General features: G+C 36.9%; 1 protein-coding gene across 6 annotated transcripts in view; it reads right to left on the bottom strand.

Annotated features, from left to right (window-relative positions):
* Nucleotides 1-453: 453 nt before the first annotated feature.
* TJP1 (tight junction protein 1) overlaps nucleotides 454-26,759 on the bottom strand; it is a 173,736-nt gene continuing 147,430 nt past the window's right edge. For 2 of the 6 annotated variants that reach the window (XM_076348318.1, XM_076348322.1), the window contains 19 exons: nucleotides 26,608-26,713; nucleotides 25,626-25,776; nucleotides 24,977-25,085; nucleotides 24,074-24,293; nucleotides 23,475-23,659; nucleotides 23,243-23,338; nucleotides 22,714-22,796; nucleotides 21,386-21,596; nucleotides 20,753-20,853; nucleotides 19,221-19,574; nucleotides 18,551-18,802; nucleotides 16,847-17,746; nucleotides 16,415-16,509; nucleotides 15,695-15,919; nucleotides 10,207-10,382; nucleotides 9,030-9,471; nucleotides 7,339-7,556; nucleotides 5,339-5,482; nucleotides 454-2,041 (listed from right to left, as the gene is read on the bottom strand). In XM_076348318.1, coding sequence (XP_076204433.1) covers nucleotides 1,947-2,041; nucleotides 5,339-5,482; nucleotides 7,339-7,556; nucleotides 9,030-9,471; nucleotides 10,207-10,382; nucleotides 15,695-15,919; nucleotides 16,415-16,509; nucleotides 16,847-17,746; nucleotides 18,551-18,802; nucleotides 19,221-19,574; nucleotides 20,753-20,853; nucleotides 21,386-21,596; nucleotides 22,714-22,796; nucleotides 23,243-23,338; nucleotides 23,475-23,659; nucleotides 24,074-24,293; nucleotides 24,977-25,085; nucleotides 25,626-25,776; nucleotides 26,608-26,713 — 4,163 coding nt within the window. In that variant the 3' untranslated portion in view covers nucleotides 454-1,946. The remainder of the gene's footprint in view (nucleotides 2,042-5,338; nucleotides 5,483-7,338; nucleotides 7,557-9,029; nucleotides 9,472-10,206; nucleotides 10,383-15,694; nucleotides 15,920-16,414; nucleotides 16,510-16,846; nucleotides 17,747-18,550; nucleotides 18,803-19,220; nucleotides 19,575-20,752; nucleotides 20,854-21,385; nucleotides 21,597-22,713; nucleotides 22,797-23,242; nucleotides 23,339-23,474; nucleotides 23,660-24,073; nucleotides 24,294-24,976; nucleotides 25,086-25,625; nucleotides 25,777-26,607; nucleotides 26,714-26,759) is intronic. The other 4 variants (XM_076348319.1, XM_076348321.1, XM_076348323.1 and 1 more) reach the window with 4 other exon arrangements.

The following is a 26,759-nucleotide window of genomic DNA, read 5'->3' as shown; positions in this document are numbered from 1 at the left end:
GTTTCCCAGCATTATTTAAAAATAACTTCTAGAATTTACTTTCTCTTATAGAATAATGGTAGCTTACTAGTTAGCCACTGAGTACTCCAAACAGGCCTGATAATGGGATTCTGTAGGAATATCTTTAAAATTGTATAACTAGACTATGTGTAAATCCACATGCTAGAACACTACCAAAGTATTTGGAAGAGTAGGTATAATAAGTACACTAGCACCAACATAGTGATTCAAGGGACAAGTCTACCACTCCTACTTGTATTGAGTATTTCCAATGGATCCACACTGGAGTTCATAATTTCAGAAGCCCTGCTGTAGACAACTCCAACTGACTCCACAAAAGAGCTCTGCTTTGTGTATGAACATACAGCAGAATCCAGCTGTCTACTTACACAGAAAAAAAAAATCAAAATTGATTTTTTTCATGCTCACATAAATGCATTTCAGAAACAATAAGGTACTACAATCTCCTTTATTATTTTAAAAACAGTTTTATTCTGTATATTTAGAAACGTGTAATTTTAATAACTGCAGAGAAAAAAAATCAGCCACACCTGAATAGCTAATAACTCATTAACAGAATGCAGTGGTATATTACCTAAACAGTAGTAGTGCCATTGTGCCATAATAAATTGTCTATTAGTAAAAAAATACATTTCAGGGCACATTATACAGCATCCTTATGACAAATTACAGTAGGACTACTTTTCAAGAATTTAATCAAAGTAGAGAATTCCGAGTTATATTCTTTAAATGCAGCACTTAAAAAGGTAACAACTTTGTGCATTTTTAAAAAATGTCCTTGTTCGTATATTGTAGAAATGCTGCTTTATTGCTGCAGATGTCAAAGTTCAAGGCTCAAAAGGTATGAGAATACAAAGATATCCTTAAGAAACTTTGTTTGTTTTTATATATATTTATATATATAAAAAGGTAAAGCTTATAAAAGTTAATTTACAAACCAAGAACAAAAGTGGTATGCACGCATTATATACAAGCAGTCTATAACATCTATAAATTTTCAAATGCATAGCAGAAAACATACCATCATTTTCTTCTGGTTCTCTTCTGGCTGATGAACACAAACAATACTTGTTCTCTAAACCAAACTCACAAGTTTTTTTTGTTTGTTTTTTTTCCCTCTTTCCCCAGTCTCATGATATATTATCTAGGTAAGCACAAAAGCCATACAAACTTAATACAGAGAACTATGAGAGCTAAGACTATTAAAAACATGAGGGTAAGGCATCCCTGCTGGTTAATAGGTCTGTAATAATGTGGTTAATTTACAAATCCACATCGAGGCAACTGAACCATAGTCATCCCACATGCTTTTCCCCCTCCCCCTTGTTCTCATGACAATGTTTCCATATACAGTAAGTAGATGTGTTTGCATTAGCCTCTCAGCAGAGGAAAACATCTATACTGTGCTACCCCAGGTTGATTGCCATTTCATTGGACATGTACACCACAAATCATTTAAAAACTAGAGACCAAGGTGTAGTCTTGTGAGTTACAAACACACAGTTGTAAAAATGCGGGCCAAATTCTGTGTTTTCGCCAGTGGAGTATGAACCAAATTCAGTTCCTCTGAATATAATTCCATTGGTACTTTCAGATTTTAAACAATGAAATACTAGTAGTGTCCTTTAAAAAAAAAAAAAAGGAAACAAACAAAACAAAAAACCACAAAAGAACAACCAACAAACCAAAGCATACAGAACCTGCAAAAACCCTACCTTGTTCCCACTGTACACTCCCTGCTTGTGGCATGTAGTGACCATGGTTCAAAGAGTGTACTTGCTAAACCATTGTTAGTTAAAGCAAGATGCTTAAACACTAAGATCCATTATCACTTATAGAACAGTTAATACTTGATAGAGTGGTTCAGTTTATATGTAAGGTCCATCTCAGTTTCACATTATTTACTCAGTCAGCTAACTTAATATTTAGAAGTGGTCAATTAGGACTGAGACACAGTTTGCTCCAACAAGATAGTTTGGATCCCCGGGAAGAGACTTGTTCTGCCAGGTTTTGGGGTCACCTGTGGGAGGAAAACACAATGCTGGTGTTTAGTATCCGCTGTCAAACAGTGTACATCTTGAAACAACCAAGCTTTTGGACAGGAGCTTTTAAGTTCTGAATCAACACCTGTGGTTTTTTGGTTTTTTTTTTTGTTGTTGTTGTTGTTTTTTAACCTGCAGTTTGTATGTTAGTAATAAAAAATTAACCCTTTATTTTCATATAATGTAGGATAGATCAGTTATTCAAAACAGATGCTGCGGCACTCAGGAATTGTTAAATATCAGTCATTCTACTCTACAGCACCAACATAGTGCTTTCCGTTTAAGAAGCGTTAACAGTGAATCAGGTATTCACTGGCTCCTTCCTGAATTGCCAAAAAAAAAGACATTTTAAAAGCTAGTCTGGGTAGGATGCATTTGAAGTTTCTTGGAACAGTTCTGAACACAGATGAGTCAAATCAGAAGTTGTGTTGTAACTAAACACTATGACACACTGGTAGTTTTACTTTCTGTTATGAAAATTGTTGTACACAGGATTATAGTAATTTTGCAGCTACATCCAGTATACTCATTTAAAAGCCTGAAACTAATGACATTCTAAAAGGCATTCTAGTTAACTGGTACATACTTTAAAATCTTTATAACAGGTCTTATCTACTCATGGCCAAAGGTCCTGTTTAACATTCTGTTACAAGGGAAAGTCATCAGCTGCCATCTCACCAGACAAAGGTTACACTCCATCTGCACAGTCAATTGTCTCTTTCAACTGGAGAAAGTATTTCCTCATTTACCCACCTAAAACCACTACTAAATGCTGCCACTATACAAAAAGTGTCATCATCCCGCTATGGTAGAACAGTGAAAAATGCACTGAGGTTCTCTTAAGCCTTCTAGATAAATGACAGTAAATAGCTTGGCCAAAACAGATCTGCCTTGAGAAATGTGCAACAAGTTAGAGAACCCAGTCACAGAGACTGCAAACACCTGAGACTTCTGTATTAAATGAGACTGATGTAAATTCCACCTAATTTTCTCGAAGAACTCATGAAAACAGAATGAAGTACACAATGCACTGAGTGATGGCAACATCTGATGTAGGGACAAAGAATAGGAGTGGCCTGTGTATAGTTAGAGAATGCAAACAAGTTTACTGCAACCAGCCAAGACTACTTATTTCAGTCAAGAAGCTCAGTAATGCTGGAGGATTTTTTGTGTTACAGATGCAGGGAATTCCATTCAAAACTTACATGATCAAATATATTAGGAGAAGGGAAAACAGGACTGTAGGACAACCAGGTCCTAGTTTTGCACATGAGACAGTGGCAGACTTTTTTCCAATCTTTCCTCCTAAATACATAGTAAGGATTAGACTGTAGCCAGTGCAACCTCTAGCTGTTGAGGATGTTTCTCCCATACTTACATACAACTGCTTTGAAAAAAAACTTAAAAAAAAACTTCCTTCACTATTTTTTACTAATACATTCTAATAGGTGTGGCCATAAAAGGCAACTTTTTTCCCCAGTCAGTTTTAATACCAGAATCATTGAAGCTTTTAGAGGGATTTAACAGTAAAATATCAATATATGAGGCTTAAATGTGGGAGAAAGGATGTTAGTAAGTGCAAATGAATGTCACTTTCAGGACAGAACATGGATACATTGAGAAAAGATGAGGTAGAGCAGACGACTGAAGAGATAAAAACCCCAGAATTGTATAAACTATTATAAAGCCACCTCAAAAATCAGAGTCCCATAACCAACTAATTTAGAAAGAGAGAAAACAATTATTTATTTAAGACACAGTATGGTCTACTTACATATCATAAGACAGAATTGCCTAATTTTAAAGTTTGTCTCAAAAGAGCAATGTTATGATATACATCCCATTTCAGATTAACAGAATGTGGTGTTATATTTACAGTACAGAAAGTGTTAGGGTTTAAATATACACGCTCTTGCTCTCACCCACACATGCGCGCACACACATATCCCACTTTGGAAAGGGAGAAAAATGTCTCAGTAACTTCAGTTACTGTTTAGATCATTTGAGTCCTCTCCCTTCACTTCAAGTAAATTCTAATAGTTACAAAGGAAGTGTTGTGTCATTTTTGTACATAGTTGTCATATCTTTTGGGACCCTATCATTTATGAGTCCGTGTTTTAACACTGCCATGTATACACACATTGTTAAATAGATGCATGCAACACATGCATATAATAGCTTATAAAAAACAACTAAAAATTATTGCCATTAATACCTCTAGGTTATTGAATCCCCATCAAGGGGATTGATGCTTTCATCTTTCAAAGCATCAGTGCTTTGGTGTTGACAGTGATAGATACATTAGAGACGGAAGATATGCATACATGGTGGCTTAAAAGCTGTATACAGAAGTACATTGTTCAGTCATTACTTAGATCATACGTACACATTAATGGTTTGAACCTTCCACCATAAATTTTGAAGGTAGCTGAATAAAACCTTAAGACTTTTTCCCCAGATGTGCAAACATTCCTTTTTAAATCTCTGTAACCTCACAGCCATTTCATGAAATGGCTTGAAACTTGCCCAGAATTCTCAATTAGGCTCCTCACTGACAATTTCAGCCAATACATTCTCCCCCTTATCCCAGAAAGCCACAGTGAGGTAAAAATGGACAGGTAAATAAAATTGCAACCTAGTTGCAACTTTTACTATCAACCAGAAACTTCTGGGTAAAAGGCAGTAAAGGAGAAATAGGCAGAAGCAAGCAAGAAAAGTCTTGTGGAAAATCCAGCTACATTAGAATGAATTGTAAATGCTTTTACTGAACACTATAGTTTTCTTAAATGACCCAATTGTTAGCATCAATTTGCACACATGGAAACAGTTAACAAGCGTTAAATCATGATTTATGAGCATGCAGATTGTTAAGATTTGCCAGAGTCCTATATGGTTAATTAAGCAACAGACAAACACCAGTTATGTTACAAAGGCCAATCAGAGGTACATAATCATTTCCTCTCAATTTTAGTGCGACTATCATTTCAAATGTATTCAGCTCTAGCAGTCCTCAAGAAAGAAGACAGAATAGAAAAATACGGTAATATTTAATAGACTAGAGATATTACTCTTTTTCTGCTATCATGGTTTTAGCTATGAATTTGCACCATGAGTAAATGTAAGAGAGACATCTGTAATGAAAGTGAAATGGGAGAGTTTGACACAAATACAATGATTGAGTTCTTTATATTACACAGCATCACCTTTAGCCAAATTAACTTAAATTATACGATAGCACCCAAAAGCCCCAAAAGGACAGAGGGAGGACAGCATACCCGACGAGGAGTCGGAGGATTTTAGAGCAAAAGACCAACCATCAGGGGTCATAGACGCACAATGTGGCAGGCGCAGCTCCACTGGCTTCAGGAATTTTAGTCCATGAGGCCCACACATTACCAAGGGGCTAAGAAGTGTTTCACCTACAGTTCAGAGAAAGAAAAACCTGTTACTGATTCTTCTTGAAATAGGTTCAAAAGTATTACATTATTATATTGCAGAGCTACTCAGTAACTTAGAGAAAAATACAAACATTTTGACCTGTCAGTAAAAAGAAGAACACTTCGCAAGATTGTTTCTCACAGTCCCTTTCAGAGGACTCTGTCAGTGGAACATATCACAATCTCAAAATGAAAAAGGATAAACAAGTCTGATGACTAAATCACATTGGGATTTTTTTTTTTTTTTGCCACTTATTTCAAAGTGGGTGCATCAAAAGAAACAAATCCCCAAATCTGTAAGCAGCCTTGTTCATGCTTCTCTTTGCGCTACAGCTGCGATGTTCTGCTTGTATGGATTTATGGCACACTGGGCTGAATAAAGCCTTCAGCAGCTCAAGAGCCTATGACCCCTATCCTATGAGTCAAAAGATAAAGCATACAAACATATAGGTCTATTTATAGTTTAAAACTCCAAATGTTAACGTAAGATTATTCAGTTGAGGAACATACTATGTTTGGTTTATAAAGATTCAAAGTAACTCTAGATTGCAAATAATGCTTTAACTGCAACTTTATGAAATTAACCTCTTGACTTGAGGAAATTAGGAAGCTGACAGGTCAGAAAATGAATGTACACTGGATTAGTGGTATGAAAGACAGACTATGAAAAAAATTGCTCAACTAAGATACATTACTCAACCCTTATTAATAAGACAGTCAGGAATGTACTTGTCATGGTTTAACCCCAGTCGGCAACTAAGTACCACACAGCTGCTCACTGCCCCCCCCCCCCCAGTGGGATGGGGGAAAGAATTGGGGGGGAAAGGCAGAGTAAAACCCGTGGGTTGAGATAAATACAGTTTAATAGGACAGCAAAGGAAGAGAAAATAATAATAAATAATAATGATAATAATGGTAATAAAAGAATATACAAAATAAGTGATGCACGATACAATTGCTCACCACCTGCCGACTGATGCCCAGCCTGTCCCTGAGCAGCAATCGCTGCCCCCCGGCCAACTCCCCCCAGTTTATGTACTGAGCATGACGTCCCATGGTATGGAACGTCCCTGTGGCCAGTTTGGGTCAGCTGTCCTGGCTGCGCCCCCTCCCAGCTTCTCACTGGCAGAGCATGAGAAGCTGAAAAGTCCTTGACTAGTGTAAGCACTGCTTAGCAACAACTAACACATCAGTGTGTTATCAACATTATTCTCATCCTAAATCCAAAACACAGCACTGTACCCGCTACTAGGGAGGAAATTAACTCTATCCCAGCTGAAACCAGAACAATACTTTTATTTATATAAAGGTTAGAATATTTTTTTAAACCGTGAAGCTGTTCTCTTTAGAGAAATTGAAAAAAATTAAAATGCTGAGTATTTAAGCGTTGAAGTAAATTCCAAATATTTAACTCAAGTCAAATTAGTTTAAATCATGTGCTTTATAATTCTTTTGGTCCTAACTGAGATGAAGAAATATTTCTAATAAGAACACCCAGAATAAATCCCTGTACTTTGTGACAGAACCTACAATTTCAAAGATTCTTAAAAAAATAATTTAGAACCTTCCTTTAGTGCACGAGGTAAGTTTTAAATCAGTACTTAAGTCTACAAATTAAATATTCTCAAGTTATAATTCAGGGCCCCCATCTTGCTTGCAACTTTCACTAGTAAGCAGAATATTGCTTCCCTTATATTCTTGTGAGATGTATACTCTGTATCTTCATACAGAAATATGTTATATATTGAAGCATATTAAGGTATTTTCATATTCTATTTTGCTGCTGTTAGAAAAGAATTGTATTAAATAACAGAACAGTGTACAGTGCCAGCTCTTACCTTTCTCTTTGTCCAAAGGTGGAAGTATACTGTTGTCTCTGCAGACTTTGAAATAAATTTCTTGCTCTATTCCCTCTGGAATGGCTCCTTGTGGTATAATAATACTAACTCCAGTCTCTATGGAGCTCAATACACCACCATTGCTGTTAAATACACCTCTTGCTGTGGCTACAACAGTGTGTCCATCTTCTTCCTCCTCATCCTCAAGTGCTGAAGGGCTGAATATAAGACAGAAAGCCTAGCAGTTTTATCAATATTTTCTTCCTGAAGTCAGTGGCATACTTTCCTCTAACATTTTAGCAGAGCACAGCCTAGAGCAGTACTGATTTTAGGAAAACGTTAAATGTGTCCCACACTTGATTGTACGGGACAACCAAGATGAAAGTAGTTCAAGTTCTGCCATGAGAAGAGAACATTTTCACCACCACCACCCCCAAAGCCCACAAACTCTGAAAATGTTCAGAAAGTAGTTAAAGCAAGAATTTGAACCACTTGAATCTTGTGTTTTCAAACGCCCGCTTCTGGGATTATACAGAAAGAGCTTGCCCCAGGTACACACTTCCTCTTAGTAAAATTAAATGTAATTAAAATCTGAAAGTTTCTTTTTCTCCCAAAACTCCATTATGACTTTAATACTAAAAGGAGTAATAATTCTTATTCAAGCCACACTGAACCCTTCTATTCAGATATACATTGAAAACAAAGGCCGCAAAAAAACCCAATCAAACAAGCAAAAAAACCCACAACCCCAACACCCTCCCCGCGTTCCCCCCCCCCCCCCCCCCCCCCAAATTTTTTTTTCCAGATTGCCAGGATATAACTAAAGAGAAACATACAACATTTTCAAATGGCTAGTTTGAGTAGATTTCAGATCAATTTCTAAAGAATTTCACTCAAAGAACCAGCAACTTCAAAATTTCTAGCAGTCTACAAAACCATATAGCATCAAAACATTTCTCAGGTGCTTAAGAATAAACAGGATTCCTTTATTACATTTCTGAGTTACTGAAACATCAAGCAAGATTTCAAGTCTGGTTCGTGCATTATTATTTTGAAATAAAAAAAAAAAACAAAACACTGTTCTGCAAGTATTAGTGAAAAGAATTTAACAAGTCATCAAATAGCTTAAGATTGTAATACTATCTGTTGCTCTTGACATAGTTCTTATAGTTAAAGCATATTAGGCAAGCACAAGCTGCTTTTAAGCAGTTGTTTTGTCTCACAGTAAAGAGAACCAGTATGAAAGTGCTGAAGTGACCTTCTCTTTTTAAAATATCCTTTACACACGTGTACCATGAGGTCTCTCTCTAAGCACACAGAATGAATACAATTTTGTGCAACAGCTATCCTTGGAAACAAATTCCATCTTCTAGAAACAAATTGAGAGGACAAATGATTACTATCTACCAGAAGATTTTTAATTATAGTATGAGAAATGGGAAATAAAAGCCATGCCACTTTCTAACAACAGGATGCAAGATGATACAGGGACATAGGACATACTTTAAGTATCTATCCAAATGCTCTTCAATGCCCTTTGGCAGAATTTTAGAATCATGGTATGAATCTTTCAACTGTAACATAAACAGAAATCAGAAGCACAGAAGAAAAAAAAAAAGCTGTATTTTTCACAGGTTTCACAGACGAACTCCTATAGATGTACTAATGGAAAGAAAAAAGCAGCAGCTTACCTTACAGGAATGGCTTTAGGCACAGCATTAACATTATTTGGTTGATATTTAGGCTTGTCGACCTGTACAGCAAAGGTATCCATTCCACTATCAAATTCAGGAGGCTGTGATGAGCTGTGTGCTTTCAAAATTGGTTGAGGAGAATTTGGAGATTTTGATGGCAACTCTGGTTTATGTTGAGCTTCATTTGGCAAGAGATTATGGTTGAATTTAGGACTTTCAAACTTGCGCTCAAAGGGCCTTGCAGCACTAGTGTAAGGTTTTGTCGTAAAGCGGTTGTAAGAAGGAGTGACCGGTTTCTGCATCTGTTCAGTTCCATTAACGGGGCCTTTGTCAGGGAAGCTTTTCTGAGGATAAAAAGTGGACTGCACAGTGTCCTCTCTAGAGGATCTGAAAATTGCTGGCTTATTCTGAGGTGGAGGAGGGTCAGACACAGAGTTAACTGCAACGCAAATAAAAATACCAGAACTCGTCAGTAACCATCAGAAATGTCTAGTCACATACACTATGGCATAAGAATACATTTTAGTCAATTCTTTATCTACTGTATAAAATATATATAGGTTCAGCTTCGCTCTCTTAGATTATCTGTCCTCCTATTATATATTTTGTATGTTCAGGCAAGTTATCTAATGCGTCATTAAACAGATAATGTTAGATACAATGGTATGACCTTTCAATAAAAAGGTTAGACTGATCTATACCATGACAAAAAAATAGAAAACCAGTATTGAAATACTATCATGCACTTGCACAAACTGGAAAATTCAGCTGGACTGGGCAATACTCTCAATGTGAAAGCAAAAACAACTTTTTCTTCTGTTTTTAGAAGCCTACAACTATTACTCATGCCTAAAGAATTCTAGTCCAAAGCATAGAGAGGTACATTTTTCAAGTACTGGAAATTTTACTTCATCTTTGCTGAGACCACTAAATATGGAAGACACAGTTATAGTGACTATTAACACCGGGAAGTTACGGTTTCAGACAGGATCACCAAATCATTTCACAAAACTCAATCTCACTACAGTAAAAAGCTATTTTCAGTAATAGTTATTCCAAGTTTCAGTTAGAGAACAACATAGTTACCAGCGTAGACATGCTGAAGCAACCTCACAAGCACCTGACAAGTGATACTTGTTACCACATGAGACAGGTTAGCTTTCTAACTGCTCACCTTCAGAAAGTGCAGGCTTGTGATGTGCTGGGAGAGACAGGACAGGACTATTAATCGACTGAGGTTGTGTATACTGGACTGAAGGAGCAGGAGGAGGAGTTGTAACTTGAGGGATTGGCTCATAGCGTTTTTCACCAACAGGCCTATCCATTGATTCAGTATCGGCTGGTTTCCCCCTGTTGAAATAAAAGAAAAAAACAAAACACATTTCATTGTTCAGTTTCCTCAGGGCTCTGAGCTCCTGCATTCACTGCTATTTTTTTCTTCTATGATCACCTGATTTCCATCTCTTCCTACAAACATTAAAACACGATTTTCTTTAATATCCTGTCTCAAGTATAAAAACATTTATTGATAAGCACAAGAGATTAAGACAACATTGAATCTTTAGAAGAAGATTAGTAACACAAACCATGGCAAACAAAAGGCAGATGACATTTCAGGTGTATTTGTGTAATTGCCTACTACATCTTGATTTTTCAATTTCCTTTGGGGTAATTTAAATGAAAAAGTGTTCTCTAATTTAGCAGGTCTTCAAAATAAAAATATAAATCCACTTTTTTTTGGGGGGGTGGGTGGATTGTTTCTGAAAAGTGTACTTAGCCAATAGGACAGTGGATTCTAGTACAACTTTTCTAAATACACCTAGTATTCAAACAATGCCATCTTAATTAGAAATGTAATCAGCTTAAGCTTCAGTAGCTTTATGTGCATAGTGTAGATAACTTTAAAATCTTATTTTCAAAACATTTTTCTTAAACTAGAAATATTTCTCCAAAAGTTTATTTCATGAAATGATTGATTTCACAAATACCTGTAATTTTGGACTACAATATATTGCACTTACTTTCAGAATTTGTGTGTTTAAAATTTAGGTGCACATAATGCCTGTGATGAAATGTAACAGTGAGAGGACACCTGAAAACATCCTCACATCAACAGTAGTCTTACCACTTGATGTTCCTTTTCAAGTAGTCATAGCTAGTGTAAGAGCCAAGAAATCTAGGTGATGGCAAAGCAAACAGCAATAGAAGAATGAAAGAAAATAGTCATTCTATCTTGAGCATATTATTTCTTCACACTTTTTACGTTAGTCCTAGCAGTTCTCATATGACAAGGTTGTTGAAACGAAGAGACACTACTTTTAACAGTGATCATAGAATCATTGAGGTTGGAAAAGACCTCTAAGATCATCGAGTCCAACCGTCAACCCAACACCACCATGATGTTTCTGGTAAGACCTTTACCATATGCATATATACAATGATTACCTACTATATTTAATATGAGATTTTGTTAGTGAATTAGGAGGCGGTCAAGGTCTCCAATTAACATATATTGAATGTAAGAATGGACTACGCTAAGCCATTTGTTACAATCTGTATAAACAAAGTTATTCAACATCTTGAAAAAAGTGAACAAAATATAAATCCCATATTCTAACAATCTCTCACGGTCCAATTTGCATTAATTTCTTCAGTCTTAACACACAAAGAATGATGATGGGTTTGTATTGCATATCATATATTGAGGGTACATTCATAACAAATATTTCTATAGCACTATCAACTCATCCGATAGCAGAGCCCACACCATAAAATGCTTCTGATTGTGTTCAACAATTCCTAAAAGGACGTCTTAGAACAACTGTTTATGAATACTAGGAGAGACAGAAAACCGTAAGTATAACTGATGACTTTCCCTTGATTTTTAACACTTATCTTGCTTACATGTTGCAAGAAAATACATTTTACATCAGGACAGCTTTCCCTCATCCCTTCACTTTCTGTATGCTCATAAAAATGTAACAGGCAACAATTTTAGACACCAACAGCCTTACTGCTTCAGAGGAGTATGTTATGAAACTAAGAAAAGGACTGATCAATTTTTGAAAGTCTGCTTGATGACCACATGAATGTGATGCTCAGTGAGCTAAACAGCATCTGTGTGAATGTATCTCTAAAATCAGTGTTGCAAAAAAAGATCATTTTAGATCTGCTGTATAAGCTCCCGTTCCCATTGATTTTATATAAAGCCATTCATCCAACAACACAAGCTATTACTGCACGTTCACTCACTGTTGTCTTTATTCCAGCTGAATGGTAGCTGCTTTCTCAGAAAACTGCCCACCTGAAATCACTGCTTCTCAGAGGGGATATTAACCAGGGGAGGGCAGCACTGCAAAAGCCCACAGAAAAAAAACAATACACTCCACACCTGATCAGAACTGCTTGCCAGCTTTCTGAGGAATTAAAAAATGGGGAAGGGTAGTACCTTTTGATGGAGGGAGCAGAAGAGAGAGCTGTGACAACACAAACACAACCAGCACAAAGTTGTGCTTAATATGCTTCTGTCATAGGCTCCTGACCAAGGGTCAGCCACAATCTTAACCGCGTTGTTCAGAACCTGTATGCAATGAAAGTGGTCCACAACAAGATGCTTGCTTACAACAACTTGTAAGTGTACAAATGAAGTTCCTCTAATTATTGGTGTGCTGTTTTCTAAGCTGTTTCCCACTTCACTTTTGTTATAAAGCCACTACTTTAATTTGAAATGAAGCAGAAATGAACCACTAGAATGAACCAGTGGGCAACAGGTTATAAGCCTCGGTGTACAATAGAAAACTTATCAAACTGCATTGCTCATCTTCAGTTCCCATTCAAAAAGTTCCAACTCTGTAACAGACACATAAGAGCTCAGCCAGAGCAGTTTAAGAAGTTAACACAGGACACTGGTCCTTACTGCCTCCTCAGATGAGGCTGTAACTGATCACATGAGTAGTCTTAACCCTACTCAATACAAAATTTAGATAAGCTACCTCATTCTGCAGCATGTCAAGCTAATGCATTGAACCAAGCAGGAACATAGCCACTACTCTCAGCCACAGGGGTACTAGCCTCATAAATTGCTCCAACTAGATCCACTGAAATATGTCCATTTACAAGTTCTACTATTTTCTCACATCAAGAGAAACTATCCCTTATTCTGCAGTTACTGACAACTGTAACGTGCAGGTATGTCATTACCCATACAAAGCAGCTTTAGTAATGGCATAAATTTCCTAAATGATGCAAATAAAACCCCCGAAAATTAGAAGAGAAAACAAATTTGTACACATGTAATGGGAAAAATACATACTTTCACAATACTTATTCAGTGGCAAAGAACTTTACATAATTTAATGTTTAGCATTAATATTTAAAACTGAAAAAGTTGTAGCTATTGCTCATGAATAAATAAAATCTGTCCTCTGTATCCAGAATACATTATATGGATTATGCAGGGGCAAGAGATTGCATAATCAACCGTTCCTGTATCACCCACATTTAGTCCTGTTTATGTTTAGAAGAGTTTATTCACAGAATAGCAATTACCATATAAATTCACTGGAAAAAAAGATGAATGACAAGCAAGTAACAGGGTACAAACTGGAAGTTGGCGAAAGGAAAGTCCTAAATATGAATGCTTTCTCAAGACAGCAATTGTTTTGTGTTTCCACGCAAGGACATTGCAGTACGCTTCTAAAGGCAGTACTGTCCAACTGAGTAGTGTTCTTGTTTATCTCTTTCCACTTACTACCATTAATATTTTAGTCTTTGTCTATTTGCACTGGACTACCCTGGGTAAATTTTCTTTCCCATGTTTGTCCTTTCCTGTTAAGGGTTACATTCTTTCATAAAGAAAAAAACACAATGCATTTTTGTCCCCTGACATATGAAACTATCAGCCTTAAAAACAGTATTGTCTTATTCCTCCGTGGCAGTAAGATGTCACCTTCCCATAAGTACAAGCCCTCAAGTTATACACTAACTCACAATCAAAACAAAACCAGAACTGAGCAGCCTAAGAATGGAAGAAGTGTCACGGCAGACAGAAATGGTAGGTAGAAGTATGGAACAATCTCTCTCAACTATTAGCTGTTCTGTTCAGAATTCAATAGTTGTGTGGATTTCTCATGTTTTTCAGCATGTGCAACAACACTGCAGAGGATAACAAATGTACAATGAAAGCTTACAACGCTGTCCATCAGAAGAATTTTACAATCTTCACAATTACTTAATGAAAGCTTACAACATTTCTCCCAAAGCATTACTTGCATTTACGATGGCAAGACGGTCCATGCCTACAGATCAAAATGGACGATCTATGGGTAACTGTTCTTTGTATGTGGGAACATAATTCTGAAAGCTACTGCAATGCATTATGAGGCCAGCCAAGACGTTTTTTTTAGGTCTCTTCCTATGATGCCCAGAAAGCAGGCAGATATGCTCCCATCTTTCCATCAGAAGACACAGGGCAAGTGCGAAGGAATGATAAAGAACATCCTTGACTGAGAATCAGAACTGGTTACAGATTACTATACACATTCTTTCTTTAGCATACAAAAAAGTAAAATAAGAAATAGTTACTATATGTAGACTTCTTGATTAGAAAAAAAAAGTGAATCCTTTAAAACCTATCAAGCTTTTGGAAAGATTCCAATATTCTCAGTTCACAGAGGAAGACATTGGAGATGACAGACAATATTATACAAATACAAACAGGATTCCCAAGTCCTAGCTCAAATCCTTTAAGACAAGCGCTGGAACACAGTGTATCAAGTACATGAAAGACAGCTTGCACATACACTTAACACTATAAAACTTCAGCAAGCTAGTTTATTATTTCACTCTAAAGATCTCATTAACATTAAGGTTGCCAGATTTTCAGCCTGACCCGAATAAGTCCAGATTTCAAGCCGCAATGCAACCAAAGCCTTCAAAAATGCCCGATTTCCAGCCTGCATGCAGCAAGCCAAGAGAGCTTTTCAGAGTAACAACTACAAACACGTTGTTATGGTTTGAATCAAAACAAATTTTGGAAATTTAGGTAACTGTGGAGAGTATCCACAAAGTTTGCTTAAGTATCCTCAAGATAGCCAGTTCTTTACCTGAGCTAAATCTGTGTATGAGCTTTCACACAATTTCTGTAATCAAAATGTTCCAAATCAAGGAAGCAGAACAATACAGGAAACAGATGTTTCCATCAACAGATTAAATTCTGGCCTCAGCAATATTCCCTAAAGGCTCAGTTTCCTAATGTCAAACACGGCTAATGTGTACAAGCCTGTCTGCAGAATAAATGCATGCAGAACTGGAATAAACCAAAACCTTTGCTTTGAAAGATGTTTGAGCACTCAGTATTACTTAGGCTAATGAAATACTTTGTTATGTTCTGTTAGTAAGTGGTAAGCAAAAGTAGTAACATGTTGAAGGCCCTGAAACGTACAAAAATTATTAATTTCATTTACCAAAATAAGAAGTTATGCAGTTATGTGTTTTCAAACTAAAGCTACATCTAAACAAAGAAACTGACTTCCTGAATACAAAATAATTTCAATTAGATACCATGAACCCCTGGAATTCCATTGACAGAGGCAGAATTTCTGTTTTAGTCCTATATGCATCCCTCCTTTTTCAAATTAAAAAAAGAAATCCCCCAAACTTACTTAGAGTAATTGGCGAAATTCAGCTGATTCTGCGAATGTATTGGTTTAGCAGGCTCAGAATGATGGCTGGCAGGAACCTGTGCAGATGGCTTATTTTCAAAACTCCTGCGATCAAAGTATGAGAGCTGCTTTCGATAATACTCTTCGTCTTCTTCAGGATCATAATGATTTGAACGCACAATATCTTCAGGTGGCTTTACTTGAGGTCTCTGTGGTTCTGGGGCCCTAACCAAGAATAATAAAATACAGTTGCCTTGTACAGTTGAACAAGCATAAGTACCTGAATTAAAATTCTATTTTATAACCTAGCTAGTAATAAAGCAACCAAAATGTAATTCTTATAATTGCACACCTTGCCTTTTTAACCTATATTGCATGGAAATTAGATAGCTGTGACATAGCATAAAGAAAGAAAATCCTTATTTCCCTTTTACCTTACCTCTTCCCTTTTACTTTCTAATGACCTCAGTTAAACATAGAAAAAAGTAAGATGAAGATATTGGCTAAGTTTCTTCCTCAAAAATGCTGAAAAAACTTATTGTGTCCTTCCCCCACTTCCCAGCAATCTTGTCTATGAGAACTGACTTTATGCCCTGCCTTACTATTGACACACTCTGACTCGTCACTCTGCAGTTTCCAATTTGAACCACTAAGATGTGTTTTCTGAATATTCTAATCTTATATTGAACACTAAATTTAATTAATCAGTTGTGCATCTACCTGTAAGTTGTTTTGTCGTGTTCATACTGGCTTTGAGAAGTTGGTTTTGGACCACTCACAGTTGTGAGTGTAGGCTTAGGTGCTAGTTCTGGAGGCTGTAAAGAAAAGCACAGCATATTCTCTTAGATTCTAACATTTAGAAAGATACAGCACTTTATGAGTAAGAAAACAAAGACTGCCCCCTCTTCCCCCAAAAAGGAAAAACAGAATTAAATACTAGAGAAAGGTGAACTGGAGGAGTTTTCAGCATGGCAAGATCCCCTTCAGTGTTTTCACAAAAGTTTCCAGCTTCTGCTTTTAAAACATACTGCAGTTAGGTTGCTAAGAGGCTATTCCACAAGCAGTAGAGCTTTCTTTCTAAGGCAATGTTTTACTTCTAGCAATGTAGTCTCATTAGCAAAAAGCAGGAATTAAAAAACTTAAATGACTTACCTTGACAGCTGATGTTTCACTTGGGTCCTTCATTTTTTCCAAAGATGGTGATCTTCTTCTTTCAAATATCTTAACCCTGCTTCGCACAGACTGTGGTTTCATGGCTGGATCATCTTCTTCCTCTGCTAGAGATGGTGGTGTAGGCAGTGGTTTACTGTTAGAAGGCAAAACTTCTGGTTTGGTTTGTGATGAAGGGGGAGGAGGAAGAGAAACACCTGAAGTGCTGTGAGAAGGCTCATATTGTCCAGCTTTAGCATTATAAGCTTGAGGAGGACCTTGTTCATAGCCCCTTATATGTGGATCAAAGTACTGCTTCGGTTCAGGAGATCGAGATACGGCTGACTGGTACGGCTGAGCTTCTTGTTTGTATCTACCATGAGTGTCATATCCAACAGTATGCTGATCTTCATATCGCACTTGTGGTAAGCTGAAGTTTTTGGGTGCATGCTCATAGCGAGGTCTGCCATCATAGCTCATTGGAGGTGGTTCCTCAAAACGAGGTTGTGCTGGATAATAGCTGCGTTCTGTGCTCTCTTCTACGTTTTGTCTGGAATCAAGATCCCTAGGAGGTTGGTTTTCATAAGCTGGTCTTGTTTGGTTGTAGGGCTGTTTTTCATCATAATATGCCCAGTGCTCCTCATAGGGAGGCACACGGTCATCATAATGTAAGCGAGGGTCATAACCACGAGAAAATTGATCTACATAGTTTGTAGCATCATACCTATATGTTGTCTGTTCATAGTCCCTACTCGGTTGTTTTTCTGCATACTGAGCCTGTGATTCATAGATCAGATTTGGGTCTCTTTCCTGTCTCTGTACTGGGTGATTAATTGCTGGCTGTTTTAAGGCGTAGCTTTGTCTGGACACTTCTTCGTTAATATACGGATCCTTTCGGTATACCTGTTAAAGAGAGAGGCATACTTTTCAGTTAAAATGAAGAGTAACTGCAGCTGCATTTGAAATGCAATATTTTAAATAAACCTAAGTTTTAAATATTGGCTTTAATTTTGTTTAAAAGCAGAATAATTTGATGCAGTTGTTTGCAATCACAGGAAGCTGAACTTGGTGATTTCAAAAGATCCCTTCCAGTCCTATTTTTAAGCAAAACCACACTTAAGTAGATTAAAAGGGAAAGACAAAGGTAATAGTCTCTCATCTTTGGGGTTTGGTGTTGGAGCGGGGGGGGGGGGGGGGGGCACGCACACTTTCTTGCTGGGGGTGGGAAGAGTGGAAGTAAATCAATTTACATATTTAAGTTAGTTCTAGCATTGCTGAGGAAGTATATAAAGTCACACAACAAATTGGATTCATCTTCATGATCAAGGATTTGGCATGATTTAAAGTATACAAAGATCTAGTGTCATTTTAGGGAAATAACAGATTTTTCTCAAGGCCTCATTAATAAACAGCAGAACATTGACAAGCTAAAAAAAGTCACACGTAAAGTAAAATCAAAATACAGAATACAACCTTTTTTAAAAAATGTCATCTTTTTGAGAAGTGAAAAGTATATAGTTTGAAGCCATGCACACAAAACATTAGATGATGCTTAGCAATTCAGATGCACTGGGTTTTTGTAACCTGCATGATTCTCTTATTGGGGGGGGAGGGGAGAAGGAATTCTCCAAATAAGGGCAAAACAAAAAGATCATGTGCTAGCTTGATGTGTAGCAGGAAATCAGCACAACAATGTGGCACAGGTACCTTTGCTGGATCTATATGCGGCGATAAGGATGATGGCTCTTGATCTCTTAGGACTATATGAGCTCCCTCAGTACTTGATGTTCTTAAGGGGCCCGCTTGTGGTTGGTAAGAGTTGTAAGGAGCAGCGGTAGGCTCCTCCAGTCTGACATTGGTTAGATTTACATTAGCATTTACTGCAGAGGTTGATGAGGTTGCAGGGTTTGATTCAGGCGACGGGGAAAGGTAAGGGACTGCAGGTGAGGCTTCTGCTTTCTGTGAAGTGTTTAAAATATTTTAAATATACCGCTATTGAATCACTGTATGACTTTTTGATTTATATTAAAATAATTTAAATGATGCTTTGATCAACTCAGCTAGATGTAGAATGAAACGTACTGAAAGTATCATGCACTAGCACTTCCAGAAATTCATTATGTTGAAGATTAAAAAAGCAAAATATTTAATCGAAATAGAATGGTACTTCAATCCCTCTCCTGTCAGAATGAGTCACTAAAACAGGTAGGGCAAGCTGATTATCCAATTAATTCTAACACATTATTGTTGCTGTTGACAGATTCTTGTACGCACTCACAATACTGGTAAGCAGACTATAAACACTGATTTCTTGTTCAAGAGAACTTGTGACCTAAAGTAAATATATAGCAGTCAGTGTATAAAATTACTTTCTTACCAGCTGAGAAGTAGTTGTTTTAAATCCTGAAGAATCTATTCTGAGATTTGACGGTGGCTGAGCATGAGATGCATAAGTAGGGTAAGTTTGAGTTTCATGCTGCATTCCAGAAGAATCCTCTCTAACGGGTTCAGAAGAACGTGTAATAGCAGATTCAGGAGGAGTCCCAACCTCATCATTCAGAGTTTCATCCAGTTCTTGATCAGTATAAGCACCTCCTTCTGTATCTGTGTCTTCATAATCAGATGTGTGTCTACTGTCTGTGCTGTACATAGAATATTCACTACCAGGAGCTGAGAGGTAAGAAAGGCGGTCATCGTGTAAATCAAGGTCATCACTTGTAGCACCATCTGCCTGTGTCAAACAAAATTGGAGTACACGTTTATTGAAATACCTTTTAAAGAATGCCCTTCTTCTTGCAATGTAAAGCTAGGAAATTTTTTTGTGAATTATTAAGAACTGAACAAATGGAATGCATCTGTCTTGTTCTGAACCACAACAGAAAGTCTGGTAATTAAAAAAGTTAGTTATATTCCAAATCCAGCAGCACAGCAACAGTACGAGAATTCAACAATTCTGAATATCACAGGGGAGGAGAAATCGGGTTTCAATCGTTGAAGATGTTAAGCTTACACCTGAAAGCTTTTCTGCAGACTAGCTCTTTGAATCAGTTTATTAAGGAGTCAGATGACTGTCAGTATAAGGGAGGGGATAGTGCATAGTGTCCACGGAAATCAAAGTGTTTGGAAAGATACAAAGCTGCACTTTAAAGTGATGATATTGGAATCATTAACTTGAAGGAAGATATAAGGAGGTGAAAGGAGCTCAATCTGAACAGAAATAGACAATCCAAATATTAAGAAACACGTAGCAATAGCCGATTCATCATTTGCTTACTTGTAGTTGGCACTTCACTTGGTATTAGTTCTTCAAGAGGATGGATCTCACGCGCATAATATAACATGCAGCTTGAGAAGGCAAGTGGAGTTTTAGTGGGGAACATAGAATACTAACATGATTTTGTATCTGTGTTCTCACAACTGAGAGAACAGTTCTCAGAAAGGTCAGAAACAACATGAATATGCCACTTGCTTTTATATTAACGAAAAAATAATGCATCATCAGGCAATCCCAGCCCCTAGTACCAATGCAACAGAACACCCAGAAGTTCTTTCATGAAAAACCATCCAATCCCCACAAAGTCTTCAAAGCAATAATATATCCTCCAGTTAATAGTGGCAATGGGCAAATGCTCTCACTTACTACACTGCTCATGCACAAGGACAACTGTACGGCCCTCGTTAACAGAATAACTGCACTAATATAGTGACAAATCAATTTTGAGCAGTTCACACAGCCATGAGGCATTACTGCTTTAGATCTTCAAATGATGGTTAAAATGAGGAAAAAAGGAAAACAAACTTCATTCCACAAGTATCTGCCCATATCTGTAATACCACTAAGAATGAAAGAACGAAAAAGCTCTCATAAATACAGTTTTGTCATTTCTCCCCAAACATATTATTTCTTACCTTTCCTTCTGAAACCCACACTAGCTGGTTCTGTTGTTGCTGAATTGCTTCCTTTAGAGCTCCATACCATCCTTCATTCATTGAATTCAAGTTAATGGTAGCTAGAAGTACAGCAGGTTAGTTTGACTTATGATTTCTGCAGAACTATGAGAAGGATCTGTACCACCAGTAATAAAAGCAATATAAACTGGTAGGTTAAAACTATGAGATTTAAATAGTAACATAAATATTAGTATTCAAAGCAACCTTAAGGCCTGATGTGGTTTGGGACATTTTATCCCATAGGAAATACTGAGTTAACAGTAGCTTAGAATAAAGTGAGGCTTCAGTTTAGCCAGACAAAAAATAAAATTACATCATCTTCCTATTTATTCAAATGTTTGATTTTGGCTGATGATCCTGCAAAGCCACCAGATCTATTAGAAATGTCATTGTGATGTTTCAGATCACTTTACATTTATGCCGTCACGTGCAAACGATGCACACATCAATGAACTACTGGTTATTGAATGGGGGAGCCTGAACAAGTCAACAACTTGGTCCATTTGCAGAAAAGTCTGGAGGAAGAAGTTACTGTCATCTCACCTCCCCCTCCCTCTCAGAAATACTAATCCAGTATATCTAATCACTTACTTGTAAAGAGATGGTGATTATTTTTGCGTAGCTTGTGAGCTCTTTCATACAGCTTTCTGGCACTTTTTCGTGATTCTGGGCACAACCTCATTCTCATAGTCTTTACACCCTGCTTAGAATCAGGATTTAGGAACACTACAATAGGATACCACTGGGCGTAATTCAGACGGTCCACTGCATTAGGAGTGACATCTAATAAAGCATGTTTGTCCTGTTGTGATAAAGAGGACAGAGGCAAGAAAGTGAATCACTTATATACTAGATTTTTTTTTTTTAACATCCTTCACAAATTTATTTTGTATTACCTTTACAGAGTTCATTATTTCAAAGCATTGATTTAAATTCTTTTCCTATTTGAATAGAAACCAAACCAATTCCAATACCAGGCTACATAGGCATATACATTTTGAACTGTAAGACTGACTGCATAACTATGAGCTTTTCAATATTTAACTCTATCTAAAAAAAAATCTCCCCAAAGTAAGCAGGTACTAAACTGAAAATAAGCAGTTTCCTATTAGTATTCTGCTAATAGGAAAAGAGGAAAGATTGAAACACAAGACCTAGTCTCATTACAGAGCTCCATCTTCCTTTAAAAAAAAAAAAAAACCAACAAACTACAAACAAACCAAATCACTCTGAATGCAAGAACTTGGACAGCTTTCATCGAGTACAAGATTTCTCAAGCACACAGCATGCAGTACTCCACTTTGCTGCTAGAATAGCTTCGCCCCCCCCCCCCCCCCCACCTGGGCATATGAAAGGCTTGCAGTTTGTTTTTAAGTAAGGAAATAAAAAAAGTGAGGAATAGCGTCTCATATCATGAGCTAACATCAGAAGATTTAAGAATATTAAGGAAGTGAGATTGAAGGACCCTTTCCCCTAGTCCTCACACGAAAAAATGATGTCAAGTTATTAATTTGTAAAGGGGGGGGGGGGGGGAAGACTAACAACTCCATAAATAAAGTAACAATTTCTCTAGCTGTAATGTCACACCATGGCTTTAAGTGAAAGAGGAAAACAGCTTAAAACAGCCTTAATGGAGAGAGGACAACACTCCCTGGAAGAAAGCCTAGGATTACTTCTAGACTGCAGTTATTAGTATGGAGAAGGAAAGGGTGGTGGTTTGTTGTTTTTTTTTTTTTTTTTTTTTTGTTGGTTTTTTGTTTTTTTTTTTTTAAATTAACCAACAGAAAGATGAGAAAGTTATTTTTAAAGCAAACACACTCATTAGTTATTCTTCTACATTTCAAACACTCAACACTTTACTTGATGATACCAGTTTTACTCTTCTTGTGTTAGAAGTACAGTGACGATAAAAGACTTACTCTATCGATTATCTGTTTTATAGTGTGAAGACGAATAATGCCAGAACTACGTTGGTCAGTACCAGCATCTCTTGGTTCACTTTCTGGTAAAGAGGACACAGTAAAAATCTGTTGTAAGTTTACAACATATTCTACGTTCCCTCATTAAGATAAACCAAACCATTTCATAGCTCAAATTATCAATTCAGATTGAAGACACTCCTCCTTCTCTAAAATAATATACGAAAATCTACCCACCAATTTGGCCATAAAAATCACTACATCTTTACAAAAGCACTTAGAAATAGGATAAGAAGGTACCAAATTAAAATGAAATTTGAGAAGGCTATAAATAGAACTAACACTACTTTTACCTTCAGAGAATTATCAGCAACCAAGCAGTGAAAGAACTTATATTTAGTCTGTTCCTTTACATTGTCAACATCTTGTTAAACATGTTAACAGCTAAAGTAATACTGCAGAAACAAACAATCTAGCAAAAGAAAGTTGACTATTTCATAACCGCAGAAAAACCTGATCTCACACTTACTTGCAATTTGAAATATATCTGGTTCTTCTCTAGCAAGTTTCTCTCGCGCAACATCAGCTATTGGACCAAAAATGGTTACAGGTCTGAGAAACCCAGCTAGAATTGAAGGAAAAAAAAAAGTCAAAATATATAGATTGCTTAAAACAAATGCAAGACATTCTTAAATACATAGGCCAATACAAAGCAAACCACACAAACCTGTTAACCTGCAACAGTAAAAATAAAGCCATACCTTCCCGAAGAACAACTCTTTCATAGGCAGGAAACTTTGTCTGAACAGGTTGGGCAGAAAGATCTTCTCTGCTTTTTCGGAGATTTCTTTTTGAGCTACGCAAACCACGGAATCTCCAAAAATCCGCTCGATCTCCTCCTGCTGTCTTTGGAAGCGTGTACTGTACGCTGGCTAGTTGCTCAGCTCTAAGATGACAACGAATCCCAACCAGTTATCAAGGAAGTCAGCTTCTGAAGTAATGCTTGACTAGCAAGCTTACACTTCCAAAAAACCACTACCACCTGCTGAATCAAGCTTTTGTTGTTTCTGTATTACAAAGTACAAGCTAGAACTATTGAGGCTGATATCACATTTCAGCCTTGTCTCTTGTATTGAAAAGAAAGTTTTAAGGTTGGGGTTTTTTTTGGACTGTACAAGAGTCAAAAGCAAATTCATAGATCATATATTTAACTTCAATTTGTTTTAACGCTTTGTCACTTATTCTGACTGTCCCAGTTCTATAAGCCAGTGTCCTGCAAACAAGTCCAATCATTCATTATATAGATGCAAAATTTAAAGTTTAGTTTTAAAACAGCAATTTAAGTATCTTAAGATCGTACCTGTTTTTGTTAGGTATGATACCTCTTTCGACTTCCTTATGATTCTTGCCAATTCGAATTGCCAGCCACGAACCCAGTTTGCCATTGTACAGAGTGTCCACCACCCGGAACACTTCACCTTTGTTGAAACTTAGTCCATAAGGAGATTCCTTTTCATATTCAAAATGAGTTCTGATATAGAAAGAATCCCCTACATCAGACTCAACAATACGACGATAAACTGAAAAAAGAAAAAGAAACGCCAAAATAGGAAAGTGTTATGTAAGTTCAAGTGATGTCCTAATGCTCACAAGAATTGCTCAAAGCAGTGCCTCACCTTAATTCTCCTTGCTTTAAATATAATAAATAATAATATTACTTCAAGAAGCCTTAATGTCTCAGAGCTGCTCTATTTCAAGCAGCATAACTAATAGCAAACTCTACCAATAGAAATTCAACTTTCACGGTCAAAAATTTGGTGCTAGTGCAAGCTTAATTCAGTTCCCCTGGAAGGAATGAATCTTACTGGGAAAGAAGTTTGTGTGTGTATGCACACCAGTGTAAACACTCATTTTCAACAGCATAACTACAAGACTCTCCTGCTCCCCCCAAGGTTTAATGCGAATACTTTTGTCAGATGCTAGGGGTTATTTTGCTGGGGTTTTTTGTTTGGGTTTTTGGTGGGTTGTTTTGTTTTGGGGATTTTGTTTGTTTGTTTGTTTGGGGGTGTGTGGGGTGTGTGTGTACTGTTACAATATCAATCACTAGTCTATTTGTAGTAGTAACCTATCCCAAAGCCAAAAGAACTTAATAGTCTTCATAAGGTGCCAATTTCCTGCAAGCCAGAAGTTAGTCATCATTTGCTATACTTTTTATGTTGTTCCAAGCAGTCTACTACATTGCTCCCGATACACAAATACTTACCGTCTTTTTTCTTCTGTGCCAAAATGGTTACTTCTTCACCTTTAGGAAGATCAAGCAAAAAAAGGACAGCTTCTTCTCTGATGATATTTGTGAAGTCTACATTATTTACCTGGTATCAATGAAATAATCAGTTTGATTTAGCATATGATATTATAACACAGATTTAACTATACAATGGGAAATCTAAATCAACTTATTGCTAAGATCTTTTTGTTTATTCAGTTTCATACATACACACCAAGTGCATGCACCTCAAGATGTCTCTTGTACCTCTAAATATTCCCACTTTATTTCTTGGTAAAAGCATAGCTTCCAGAATAATAGGTAGCCGTTCATTTTATGTTCTTTAGATCAATATCATGGAGCACCTATAAACATCAGTAACACACAGAGCCCTCTGACAATTTAGTGACCCAACAGTTAAAAAAATCCAAACTTCATTAACTGATTTAGCCAAAGAAATTGGATGAAAAAACTTACTAACCTCCTAGCAACAGTACAGTAACAGGAGATTTTGCTGTTAAGTCATCTAATAAGCACATACAGAAAAAAATCTGTATAAACTACAAAGGCAATATATTTAATACTACAGAAAGAAAACCTACTTGGGTACAACAAAACATTTGTACTGTTATTGTTTTTGACATACCCTGAGAATCTGGTCCCCTTCCTCTAATCCTTCTTTTGCTGCAGGGCTGTCTTCCAGAACACCAGCTACAAATATGCCAACATCATTGCCACCTGCTAGTCGCAAGCCCACACTATCTCCTTTTCTGAATTTTACCAGTTTCATGCTTGGCCTAGAGATTTAGAAAATATTCCACTTAGAGGTGTAATATCCTGGTAAATTTGAGACTGAACACATGCAAAGAACTAATTTGCCTATCATTTCAATTAGAGGATATTATGCTACACATACCATTAACCGCTTATCAACTGCAGTATTACAACACACTCATTAGCAGCACTTCAAAAAACCCACCTGTATTTACTTGTTTAGTGGGGTTTGTCTGTCTTACACTTATAGTGTGATTTAAGTGAGGTACTTTGACACTCTTCCAAAAGTGTTCCTCCTTTTAAAGAACTGTGCAGGCATATAGATCTATTTTGGCTCTAAAGAGATTAAGATGAATTTGAGACGAAACCAAACTAGAATCTATTCTCATGTACACTAATGTCCATAAAGGAGAGCCCAGTGAAGCAGACTCATTTCCATGTCATGACTTTGCACATTTCTGCAGTGACCTTTTTCATTGCTCTCCAATTATTATGGAAGGAAAAGAATATGATACAGTATCTCTCCTCTCTCTGGAGATGGGGACGGGGCAGGAGGGGTGGGGGTGCACAAGGAGAGATAAACACTGCAAATTTTTTTCACCAGTTGATCATTGTAACTGCTCATTTCCATAGAAAAGTAATAGACTTAAAAAAAGGTATATTACACAACGTAAGTGTCAACAAGGCTCAGGAATAAACCTAAAGTCTTCATCCTAATATTTCTGAACAGAAGTATCAGGACAGCATATTGGACTTTACATCAGACCATTTATACAGATTATTCATCACCTTGGACAAAAGCTTGGTTTAGTCAAGGACCAGGCAAATTTGAATGGAGTTTAGAGTTACATTACCGAAGCATTCCATCTTCATGGGTTGAATTGGGTAAAGGACCATCAGATGGACTGACTGGTAAATCCACATCTGGCTGACCTCCTTGTGCATACACTGGCTTTGGTTCTATTAAAACATCAAAAGATTTCAAACGTCCATTTGGTCATTTAAA

Source organism: Aptenodytes patagonicus, chromosome 10, assembly GCF_965638725.1.
Source record: "Aptenodytes patagonicus chromosome 10, bAptPat1.pri.cur, whole genome shotgun sequence".
Classification (NCBI taxonomy): Eukaryota; Metazoa; Chordata; class Aves; order Sphenisciformes; family Spheniscidae; genus Aptenodytes; species Aptenodytes patagonicus.
Note: the sequence above shows the minus strand (reverse complement) of the source record. Positions and strands in the feature narration are given on the sequence as shown.